Source organism: Paramacrobiotus metropolitanus, unplaced genomic scaffold, assembly GCF_019649055.1.
Source record: "Paramacrobiotus metropolitanus isolate TYO unplaced genomic scaffold, Prichtersi_v1.0 Parri_scaffold0000047, whole genome shotgun sequence".
Lineage (NCBI taxonomy): Eukaryota > Metazoa > Tardigrada > Eutardigrada > Parachela > Macrobiotidae > Paramacrobiotus > Paramacrobiotus metropolitanus.
Window position 1 is genome coordinate 102785 of NW_026570267.1, and position 11101 is coordinate 113885.

At 48.3% G+C, this 11101-nt stretch overlaps 3 protein-coding genes across 4 annotated transcripts in view; 2 read left to right on the plus strand and 1 right to left on the minus strand.

The window, feature by feature from the left end:
• LOC129591553 (uncharacterized) overlaps positions 1 to 3071 on the plus strand; it is a 56549-nt gene extending 53478 nt beyond the window's left edge. The window contains 1 exon segment of the mRNA XM_055487235.1: positions 2623 to 3071. Coding sequence (XP_055343210.1) covers positions 2623 to 3065 — 443 coding nt within the window. The 3' untranslated portion in view covers positions 3066 to 3071.
• Positions 3072 to 3522: 451 nt separating this feature from the next.
• Positions 3523 to 6649, plus strand: LOC129591536 (uncharacterized). The gene is made up of 4 exons (XM_055487206.1): positions 3523 to 4558; positions 5069 to 5146; positions 5239 to 5343; positions 5842 to 6649. The coding sequence occupies exons 1-4, from the start codon at positions 3523 to 3525 to the stop codon at positions 5853 to 5855; spliced, it is 1233 nt and encodes a 410-aa protein (XP_055343181.1). The 3' UTR covers positions 5856 to 6649.
• Positions 6650 to 6697: 48 nt separating this feature from the next.
• LOC129591534 (uncharacterized) lies at positions 6698 to 10768 on the minus strand. Of its 2 annotated transcripts, XM_055487203.1 has the most exons (13): positions 9938 to 10767; positions 9514 to 9586; positions 9225 to 9287; positions 9065 to 9164; positions 8870 to 8976; positions 8736 to 8807; positions 8540 to 8665; positions 8398 to 8478; positions 8168 to 8310; positions 7934 to 7960; positions 7770 to 7840; positions 7636 to 7713; positions 6698 to 7584 (listed from the first exon to the last, which is right to left on the minus strand). In XM_055487203.1, exons 1-13 carry the CDS (start codon positions 10596 to 10598, stop codon positions 7054 to 7056), a joined length of 2133 nt encoding a protein of 710 aa, XP_055343178.1. In that variant the 5' UTR covers positions 10599 to 10767; the 3' UTR covers positions 6698 to 7053. The 2 variants fall into 2 exon arrangements, with proteins under 2 accessions (XP_055343178.1, XP_055343177.1); XM_055487202.1 differs by having other exon boundaries at positions 6698 to 7713; positions 9938 to 10768.
• Positions 10769 to 11101: the final 333 nt, after the last annotated feature.

Below are 11101 nucleotides of genomic sequence, written 5' to 3' on the forward strand. Positions count from 1 at the left end.
CCGTCATCCGAAATTTTACAGAACCAACGGATGTCGAAATCCAGACGATGTTACGACCTCTGCGCATGTCAACCGACCTGAATGCTGAAGATTTTTTCAGCCAAGGGGCGATTGCTGACAGCAGCGCACCTCCAGCTTCTACTACAACGTACACCAGCGTCGGTCCCGAGATCGTTCAGGACGAAAACGATCGAACAATCATCACAAAGGTCGACCACCACACCGTCGTCTCCCATCCGCCGAGTCCGCTGCCTGGTTTTTCCGATGACACGGCTCTGGCACTGCAAGAACAGCGCAGTCCAAAGAGTCCATTGCAGCATCAGCAGTTCGCTGATTTTGTCAGTCAATCACTCGGACCCAGTGCCGCCGAAGCTCTGGCCTGGTGAAACCCGAGCATGAGCACATTCCGGCGGAACTGGAAGTCACACGCAGCGAGAGCCGGGGCTCCAGCGCTGTGATTCGGAAAGAAAGTCACACACTGACCGCTCTGGCGGACAGTGATACCCATGCAGAACGCACCGTCACTACCACGGTGACCACCACAACAGTGGTGGTGAACAAGACCGAACCCGGTGACTCACCACGACTGATAGCACAGGCGATTCTGGCCGACAATGTACGGGAATTTGAAGAATCCATCGAGCATCCGGCGGTGGCTGAAGCTCCCCATTCCCAAAGCCACAGACAAAAGGGTCACAAGGAGAGCCGGGGCTCCAGCGCTGTGATTCGGAAAGAAAGTCACACACTGACCGCTCTGGCGGACAGTGATACCCATGCAGAACGCACCGTCACTACCACGGTGACCACCACAACAGTGGTGGTGAACAAGACCGAACCCGGTGACTCACCACGACTGATAGCACAGGCGATTCTGGCCGACAATGTACGGGAATTTGAAGAATCCATCGAGCATCCGGCGGTGGAATCCTCTCCATACATCACTGAGGAGATAATTCCCTCACCACCCAAGTCGCCAGTAGAGAGACAAATTCAGGGGTCACTGGCGCCGGTTCGATCCGAAGCCCATATGCGGACATTTTCGCCCGAGCCGTTGCAGGTGCCGTACCACACTATCTCCGATGAGCAAGCCGCTGAAGAAGAACTGTCGCCCACTGAAGAAGTGGCTTCTCACCTCGTTGATGACGTAATAGACGAAGCGCTTAAAGATTTGTCAGAATCGGCGTCGACGCACAGTACATCGATTACGACCAGCGACTCTTATGAAGGCGCGTCCATGGAAGTTCGTAATCTTTCGATGGCCAGTCCGCCATGGGAACGCACCATCGCCGAACCGGAAACACCGCGTACAGGCGAGAGCGTTGTATCCAGTCAGCCAATCTCCCCGTCCCAGAGCCCACTAGAACCGGGCAGCCGACAAATGTCGTACGAACACCGCTCCCGATCGACATCCAGTGCTTCATCAGACACATCCGAAGAATATTTCAGTGACACAGCAAAGACCACTGGTGACACACAGGTCCGAACGGCAGACGAAATCGAAGTGGAAGATGTCGCCACTCCGCTTCCCGAGGTCGAATCCGAACCGGAAGATGACCACGAACTCGTCGCGCTGGAAGCGCGCGACAGCGTGCACGATTCACCCGCCCACCAGCGACTGGAATCCGCTAAAAGCTTTGTGATAGAGTCCGATCGTACACGTATGCAGCTACCGACCACATCCATATCTCTGCCGGAAATCAGCAAAATTGCCATCGTCCAGACACCGGAAAGCGAACGACCGGTGTCGGACCTCAGCGAAATCTCCATCAGTTCCGGACGGCGAACAAGTGAAAGCAGCCGCCCGGAGAGCACCGGGTCACCGGCTGGCAGCGACATCACTTTGCGCAGTGGGAAGAGCGCCACCGGGTCAACGGTCCGGAAGGAGTTTTCCGGGTCGACACTGCATGCGGAAGAAGTCGCTAGTCCAGTATCAACAAGCGGTGATTCTTATCATACCGCAACAGATGACATTAAACGTTCTAGTAGCGAATACGACACCGCCGCTACAGAATTCTCTGGCGCTTCCGGCACTTATCACACGGCAACGGAAGGACTGAGTTCACCCGGTTCACGAGTAGTCAGCGGCTTCGCTTCACCATTGTATTCTTCCGATAAGGAGGTCATTCGAGAGGAAGATGACATCACGCCGGTGGCCGAAGATAACCGCAAACATCAGGAAGAGATTCGAGCACTTTCCACGCTCGGTGGTGGCGGAATTTGGTGCCGGTCAAGGAAGCAGTGATATTGAAGAATCCATTGCTAGTCACAGCAGGAAGCCGCCGCGGCAAGAATCCTGGGAAATGATCGGGCCGGACGACATCAACACTGTGCGACAGTCCCATGAGCGCGAAGTGTCCAGCTCGGATGACAGCTACGAGCACATTAATGTTGAAGAGATTCGCGAAATGCACCACATAACCACGTCGCACACCGGCGACGATGCTGGGGTTGTCTCTGAACCAGAAACAGAAAAATCATACACAGCCGGTAACGAAGATGTAGAATTAGACGACACCGACATCATTGAACTACCGCAAGACACACCCAGCCAAGCACAATCAGAACCACACATAGAATATCCCACAACCATTTCACCCATAGAGCAGTCATATTTATTTGCAGAACCTATCGAGACACCCACGGTCGTCCGCACGGACGATGACCGCGAACGCCTAACAGCCAGTGCCGCTGATTCCGGTCTGACGGTGTCGGACATCCGCACCGCGTCGACCATCTCCGGGGGCTATCTCCAAGAGAGCCTGCACGAAGTCGCTGATACCTTCGATGAGAATCTTCCACCCACCCGCCGGGAACGCACCCCGATCCGACACCGGAATTACCAGAAGAACGCTTATGGACACGCGCGGATTTCCGCGCCCCGCCCTTCGGGATGGGCATGCGTCAGTATTCTGAGAGCGAATTCTCTGAGGCCGAACTGCGAGAGCTGGCCCGTCGGCCGTCCGATGTCAGTGTGCAGGATATCTTCCGGCGACCGGAAAGCCCAGAGCCACCGGGTTCATCGCCCGCCTCGGCGTCGGCGTCCAACCGCGACCAGGAAGAGGTGATCAGTGTCCGGGCCAGTCCGGATGAGGGTGAGTTACTGGAAGACACTAGCGCTACTGAGCTACCTACTGATGTGTACCTCCAACCGTTGGAGGACATACAAGAGGAGAAAGAGTCGTCCAGCGGTGAGTCGGAACGCTTTCCCCGGCACAGCGCTGATCTGCGAGGTGGTCCCGCGGAACGCGACAGCACGTCATCCGCTTCCGGTTCGCTTCATGAGTTCGAACGCCTCGAGGCGGAAGTTCGTCGGCAGACACACGGCAGTACGGAGTCACTAGGAATCGGCTAAATGGGCAGTTTGCGCACCGTACTAAACCGCAGTCGGCTCACGACACCGAGTCGTTGAGTAGTCTGGCAGAATTCGAACAATTAGAGCAAAAGGTCGCTACCGAGGAGAAGGACAGCTCGCCGACAGTTGAGCACTTAGGCACGTCGTTCTGTTCGCCGGAAACAGAGAGTATGTCGCATTCGGAGACCATGTCGAGTGACACCGCCAGCACTGTCGTCGAACGAGTAGTAGACATCGGGGATGACGATATCCAGAGCCAGCAGACGGATCGTGATGTTATGATGGAATCATTGGACGAACCTGAACTACAGCAGCGACTGGCGGGAGATCAGCTGATGTCGGATTCATTGGATGAATCCCGCTTGGCGACGATGGTGACAGTTCCTCAAGAAACCGTTAGGCGTGTCCGCATGGCAGACTCTTTGGACAGCGACCGTCTACACGATATCCTCGAGCAAAAAGATTCCTTAACACAGGATGACCTCTTACGGCATCTTCGTGGTGATCGCTTAGTTCCTGGTATGGATTCCTTGGAAGCGTCTATGGACCGAGAGGCGCTGCAGCAAGCGCTGTCTAATTCCGAAATCGTCATACCGCCGCTGGAAACGGAACAGACCGGTGAAAAGATTACCGTGCGTCGTTATTTAATTACCGGACATCCGACTCTGGAGACCGTATCATTTGCCGGCAACCAGGCCGAACTCCTTATGCAACAGTTCCTCATGGACAATCAGAGTTTGTATCCTAACCTGCAGATCTACGAAGCCACGGAAGAGCATCAAACCAAAGGTACCGAATCCGCCGCCAACGCGGCCCGCTCCCGCACCACCACGCGCATCGTCAAACGCCGGCGCAGTGATCTCAAGGACAGTGTGGAGACCGTGACCTTTACCGGAACTGATTCCGAGCACGAGATGGCGCGCTTCCTCTCCCACACCATGCCACTGCGCTACGATGAAACGGAGACCATAGAGTGTGAAACACGTGATGAATCGGGTGATATAACACGGCTGATGACACGGCGGTTGTCGCGTGTCGATGTGGACGCCGCCACCCACGGCCGGTTGGGATCGGTGTCGTCCTTGACAGCCGCCGGTGTGGATGATATTCTTGAAGGCTCACCGACGTCGGAGCAGGGCGGTAGCCGCAGCTCCGACACTGCTCAGCAATCTGCTCGGATCAGCGGAAGTAGTCGTCAGCAGCCAGGTAGAACACACAGCACGCACAGGCACACGCAGTTAGCATTGACGCTCTCTTTTAATGCTGCCGTTTTTTGGTTGTTTATTATGTTGTTGCACAATGCGTACTCTGTCTTGCAATCGCTGTTGCTGGATGTTTTTAGTCGCAAGCACACTCTGGAATTTTCGTTTGGAAATTTTTAATTATATTCTGCACGCTGCACATGCTGACTGTATTTTTATGTAGTTATATAAGGTTGTACAGTTGTACTTACCATGTGCTATGACAATTTCACCGCATGTTATTTTCTGTCACAACTGTTGTGTTTTGCATGCCACTCACTTTACACTACTATGACACTGCACACGTGCACCGATCGATTACAGATTTACAGCACCATAATCAAGCCACTCACGTCTTCTACTTTGCGCACTAACCCGTTCTTCTACTTTGTTCTGGTGCTTCTTATAATTATGGAATTTATTATCGATAGTTTCAGCAATTGTATTGTAATTAATTTGTGGACATTATTCGTAGATACCGACTACACGACATCCGTACGAGTGGACACATCGGGAGATAAGGAAACCGAGGTTTTGCACGAAACCGTTACAAGTACGTTGGTATAATAAAGATAAATAGTATTAATGGCACCGATACGTCACGTAGTAATGAATTCGTTTTGCTGACGTTGGTATTTGCTGCAGCGGTAACGACCGAAGAATCACCGGTAGAATCAATCGAAGAGGAAGGTCGACCGGAAATCGATCTAACGGAACACAGCACTGAAGAACAGCAGAAAGTTCTGAAAGGTACGAATATTTTTGTGGGAATTACGATGATATCTTTCACTTTTACTACTGCTCGAGGACAGATAACTGTAGAATAACAGATTTGTAAATTTTTGCCGATATACCTATCAATTTAGGATAACAATGGGCTTTGGGTCGTGACGCTTTTATTGCCTCCCCAATAACAGTAACAAAACTGACAGTTTATGTTGACCTTTGTGTAAACGCAAACCAGTTGCTCATTAACAGCAGATAACACATAAGTCACATATACTGTACTCGTACTTCTACTACTGTCTTGCAATGTGCGCATTCTGTCATCGGCGCATGCATGTGCATCGGTGACCTTTCAGCACGTTCTTACACTATACTGCATGCCGGATGAAGAATCTGGTAATAATTTTTGTGATGTCGCATGATGCACAAACAAACATTGTTACAGATGGCAAGATTTGAAATCAAAAAAGGCTTGATTAAAATGTGATCTTGTGGCGTTCTAATGCAGCGACTGTTTTGCAGGTTCCAAGGCTTGACGAGCTCATGCCTGCACTTGTCAAACACTTGTCTCGTGGACTGTATCCCCATTATATTTGGCTTTGATAGTAGATATTTCGTTCATGCATTCCGACGTTATCCTGGGTTTTTGATGCGTTTATCACACACAATTACAAAGCGAAAACGTAGTGCAGTTGCGCATATGTCACTGCGCGCCACGCCAGCACCTTCATTGTCGCATCCCTTATTATCCCGCGTGTGTCATAGCTCAACATGCATCGCTTCACGTTGACGAGTCGGCGACCGATACATCCCAACACCGCCGCTCATTCGCCGCCCCAACAACACGCCGCGGTGGCAGTGCACTGCGTTTTTTCTCTCTGCCGGAGCCACTTCAGGAGGAAGAATAGCGGACCTGTTCTTTTTTTCTGTGAATGTGGATTATCTCCGGACACACATTCAACTTCAAGCGACATCGTTAATTCACGTAGTTGTAGCTTTTGCTTTTTGCAGTTTATTGCTTTATCGCTGCTTTGTTGGTGCGCTCTCTATTTCTCTTTTTGTGAATCATGCAAGTTCGGTGTTTTTCGGTTGGGGCTACGGTAAAAATTAGAAACGGCTTTTTTGCAGTTAAGTGGTTTTTTTTATTTTGACAATTTGTTGGCAATCCTGTCAATATGGTGTTGGTGGGAACGATGGAAGTCGGCACTAGTCGCAATCATACTGGTGTATCAGTTGTCTGCTTTTTTTGGATTATGAGGAAGACATGAACGGCGCGCAGCTAATAGTTGATTTTATTTTAAAAGTTGCTTAATAAAAATTCACGTTTGAACTGCTCTGTGTGATTTCGTCACTGTTACGAAGAGGTATGGATGAAATCAAACGCACAACAATCCAAATTCCCTGGAAATCACTTTTTATTTCAGTTCCAAGCTTTTGTGGCACAATCATGACATCAATACAATATTTAGTATGAAAACCATTTCAAAACCAATGTTATTAAATCTTTCGGATAAAACAAAAGAATTTGCTCCAAATACATTTAAAGGCTCACCAAATAGCAAATACCCATTATTAGGTCAGTTAAAGATTAGGTTCCCCGCCAAAACCATTTACCAAGTGGACGAAAAGTGTCGACCGTATTACAACAATTCATTTACAAGTTGTGCCACAAAATCTGATGCCTGGCTGCTCCTCCACTTACCTGCAGTACAGTGAGGACATGACAAATTATACTCATTCAAACTTATTCGTGTCGCGTTTACGCTTCCTGGTTTCCGCCAGTGTATTGCGGATATTATGATACCGCCCCGTGCTCGGACTTTCATCGTGCACAAACAACGGTACACCGGCGGCAAAACTATCCAAATGCGGCAGATCGGCTGATTTGACCACACTGTTCAGGAACATCATCGATGTCGACTTAAGGACACGGGCTTCATGGGGCTGGTGCGTCGTCACCGGTGTCAGTGTTTCCACAATTTCAAAAGACACCTGCTGACTGACACCCACCATGCCGCCGTTGCGGGCCACATCGTACACTTCCAAACCCTGAATGGATGATAGACTCTCCTGGGACGCGTAACGACTGCTGTCACCACTGCCCAGACTGACGATCTCTTTGCTGGGAGATGCGTCCGGTGATGCGGGGATAACCGAGGGGCAGACGAAGGTCGGCTGGTGACGGGTGCTGGTTTCCTCGTCGGACATGTCCATATCCGCCACCTCCGGGGACGGGGAGCGTGGCTGGCCGGATGGTGCGGGTGCCTGGTGACAAAAACCATTGCGACTGCACGGAACTTCTATCCAGACACTTACCACGCTCTGCAGGAGACGGATCACGGTGTCATTGGACTGTAGGAGCAACGGTTCTTCGTAGTGGCGAAAGAAAGGTCCCTTCAAACAAAACCCGTCAAGCAGATGATACAAAGCTGCATAAATTCATAACTTACTCTTTGTACTTCCCGGGTAAAAGGTGCGGAAAATCCGGGATAAGATGGCAATTTCGAGAAATCGAACTTAACTACAAGCATACACAAGTCAGCAGCTGACTAAATTTATTACCAAATACTTAATGAAACGGAATTTCTTTTATTCATATTGCACTTTTATTTACCTCCTTCTTCTTCAGCGGCAACGTCATCTACAAAACAAATACCTGACGTAAGCTACTTAACTATAATTATTAAACCAGCAACTTAACGATAAGACAACACTGCATCAACGTAATCACTTTAAACAATAACTTAATAATTACCGTCTAAACCAGGGAATGGATACTACGGGTAAGGGAATGAATAAGGGAATAGAGTACCTGGATTTCTACCTATTTAAAATGACAGCCTCTTACCGACTTCATGAATGAAATCCAAGCCCGATTTCTCGACGACACAACTGCGGATGTATCCGGGCGGAAAACCACAGCTGCGCATCCGCAGAATCCACGGCGGCACTTCTTTCCGGTCTAAACCTAGAGCACTCTGCAAATCCGCACTGCAGACCCACCAGAGAGCACGAAAAACGGCAACATCCGCGTCAAAGTACCGGCCTACAAGCAGCACCGTATCAGGGCGTATCTACCTTATTTTACCCGGCCCACAGTCGGGGAAATCGCTGGGGCGAACACGATCTTCATCCGGAACATTCTCATGATAGCGATTTCTGCAAAATAATTCGAGCTGAAACACAATTCGACATACACAAACGCTTGCATTGCACGTACGATCCGGCCATGGGGGCAGAGTTGAAGAATTCCTGTTTGCGCTTGTTGATCTGAGCATGATCAAGCGGCTCCGTGCAATCATACAGGTTGTGGTTTCCACCGCAGTTAAAGCAACCTGACTTTTTTCTATATAAAGAATAATTTATCAAATCAACAAAATTTAAAATCCGCAAGGGTTATTGTTGTGAATACTAACTTGGTAACGGCTAGTTCCTGGGCGGTAGGCACTTCCGCATTAGCAACCTCCGGTAAAGCGAGCGAAACCATGCTAAAACACACAAACAGCGTTGATCTTGCTAATCGTTCAACCCGAGTATTAATCGAACACACTTTGCCATATCAAGACCGAATGGGTCGCCTTCTTCGTCGGACGATTCATCGTCACTGCCGGCAAGATTCGTGTCGATTTCGAAACAATCATGGTAAACAACATCCACCTAATGAGCAAGTGCAAATGAAAGACAACACATCTTATTTTAACACATTTAGGACTAATACGGTTGTGATTTGTGAACTGGGACTTACTGCCTCATTCTCGGCCCCAGCAGCATAAATCTCCGTCAAATTAGCTTGCTCGCGCGCGATAATTCCTTCAATAAGCTTGCGAAATGTAGAATCGTATTTCCTAGATAACAGATAATTTTAGCAGAAATCAGCATTTTTAGTTTTGCGGGTATCATCTTACGTTTTCAGGTAGGAATTCAGAAATGACACTTGGATTAAGGGAACCGATTCGGCAGTCGCTGGTCTGCAACAATATCAAAACCAAACGCTAATGAAGCAAATTACTTATTTATTTGCTCCCTGTACTTACGTACCACGATATATCATTGCGCATGTGATTTGTGCTAAATTCTACAGCTGACTTTTTTCGTGGTACTAGTTTGTTCTTTAAAGTTTAAACTAGAATGCGACAGAAGAAAATACGAAAAAAATCTGGAAAAATTTACTGAATGATCGAGAAAACGTTGTACCCGTTCTTTTTCTGAGATATATCGTCTTTCGTGGTAATTCCATTCACAAAATTCCCACCCGTTTTCGAAGGACCTAGAAAACAAAATCAATTCTGCAAACTTCACGTTAATTTTCCTAAATAAACATCAGCACAGGGAACTTCTGTGTCATATGCGCTATTCAACTGATTCATAAAATTAAAGAAACATGGTGCGCCAAGTTATCAAAGGCAAATAAAAACTCACGTTATTTTTACCGCTCTTAAATTGTAGGATAAGCATCATAAGCTTTTATAAAAAAATCACGACATTACCAAATCACTTCAACTGTTAATTTACAATTTTATAATCTCACTTAAACAAAAATGTGAAGCTAAAGTTGGAGTCCTAACTGACTAGCACCCGATGAAAACGCGCTAAAAATTTACCTGATTTTATAACTTACCAGGGCTAACAGAAACGGAAGAACTTTCTTGATCACGCTGCCCGTTGTTCTCACCAAGTGATTTGTTTTTCGACTCCAACTTTGGCTTAGAAGACACCTTGGCCACTTGGCTACCACTTGTTCCTTTCTCGCCCGCTTTGGTTTTACCAGTATCGGTGTCGGCTCTGGATTTCTCCGTCTTGCGTGGTGCATCTGCCTTGGTTGCGTTAACGGGCCGTTTCGCCAATGGTTTTTGCTTCTTTGGCTTTTCATCCTCCACCGCCAGCCTCCCCGAGTCTCCATCCCGTATCTCCCCTTCGGATAAATCCGAATCCGACTGGCCCTGGCTGTTGAGCTCCTTTTTAGCCAAGGGTTTTTTCCGGGCGAAATAAGGCGCCTGTACATCACTGATGCGATCGAGACACTGGCTGTCTTCGGGCGACGAACTGCGACGTACGCCGGAGTCCTCGCTGCCCGACGACAGTGTGATGATTTCTTCGGCGGCGGGATTCAACTGGCTATCCAATTTCGGATTGGATGGCGGTCGGTCGGATGATTTCGCTTTTTTCTTGGAGGATTTTGAGCTGGAGTTCTTGGTAGCGTGGAATTTCTTCAGTACGCCAGAAATGATTCCAGTCTTTTTCGCTGGCTGAGTATCTTTCGCTTTACCCGGGAGGGGCATTTTTCCTAGTTTTCTGACGTTAGCTTTTGAATCATTCACAAACCAATAGCATATGGGCAGCAGAATTAAGGGGAATTTTTCCAAAATTCAAATGTTTTTCGATTACATAACCTGGTACTTATTCCGTTCTTGATATTCCACAGAAGCAAAAAAAATTTTGTCACTCAACAGTCAACGACTCAACTGTAACTCAAATACAACTCCAGATACTCGTACAGTATCGTACAGCACTTGTGTTGACTCGTGGGTGAATCGCGGTAGGGCGTCGGGGTTGACTTTGCCAGTTTGCCGTCACTTTGCTACAGTGTCGTAGTAGCATAGTAGTCGTAGTAGCGTCTAGTAGTAGTACGGTAGTACATAGTAGACTGGTGGTAGTAGCACTATAGTGAAATCGTTACTATCGTAGTACTACCACTGCGTATTTAAAGTTGTACATAACGGCAAACAGGTATATTAAATATAAAACTGTAGATAATATGAAGTACTCTATTATGAAAGTTTCA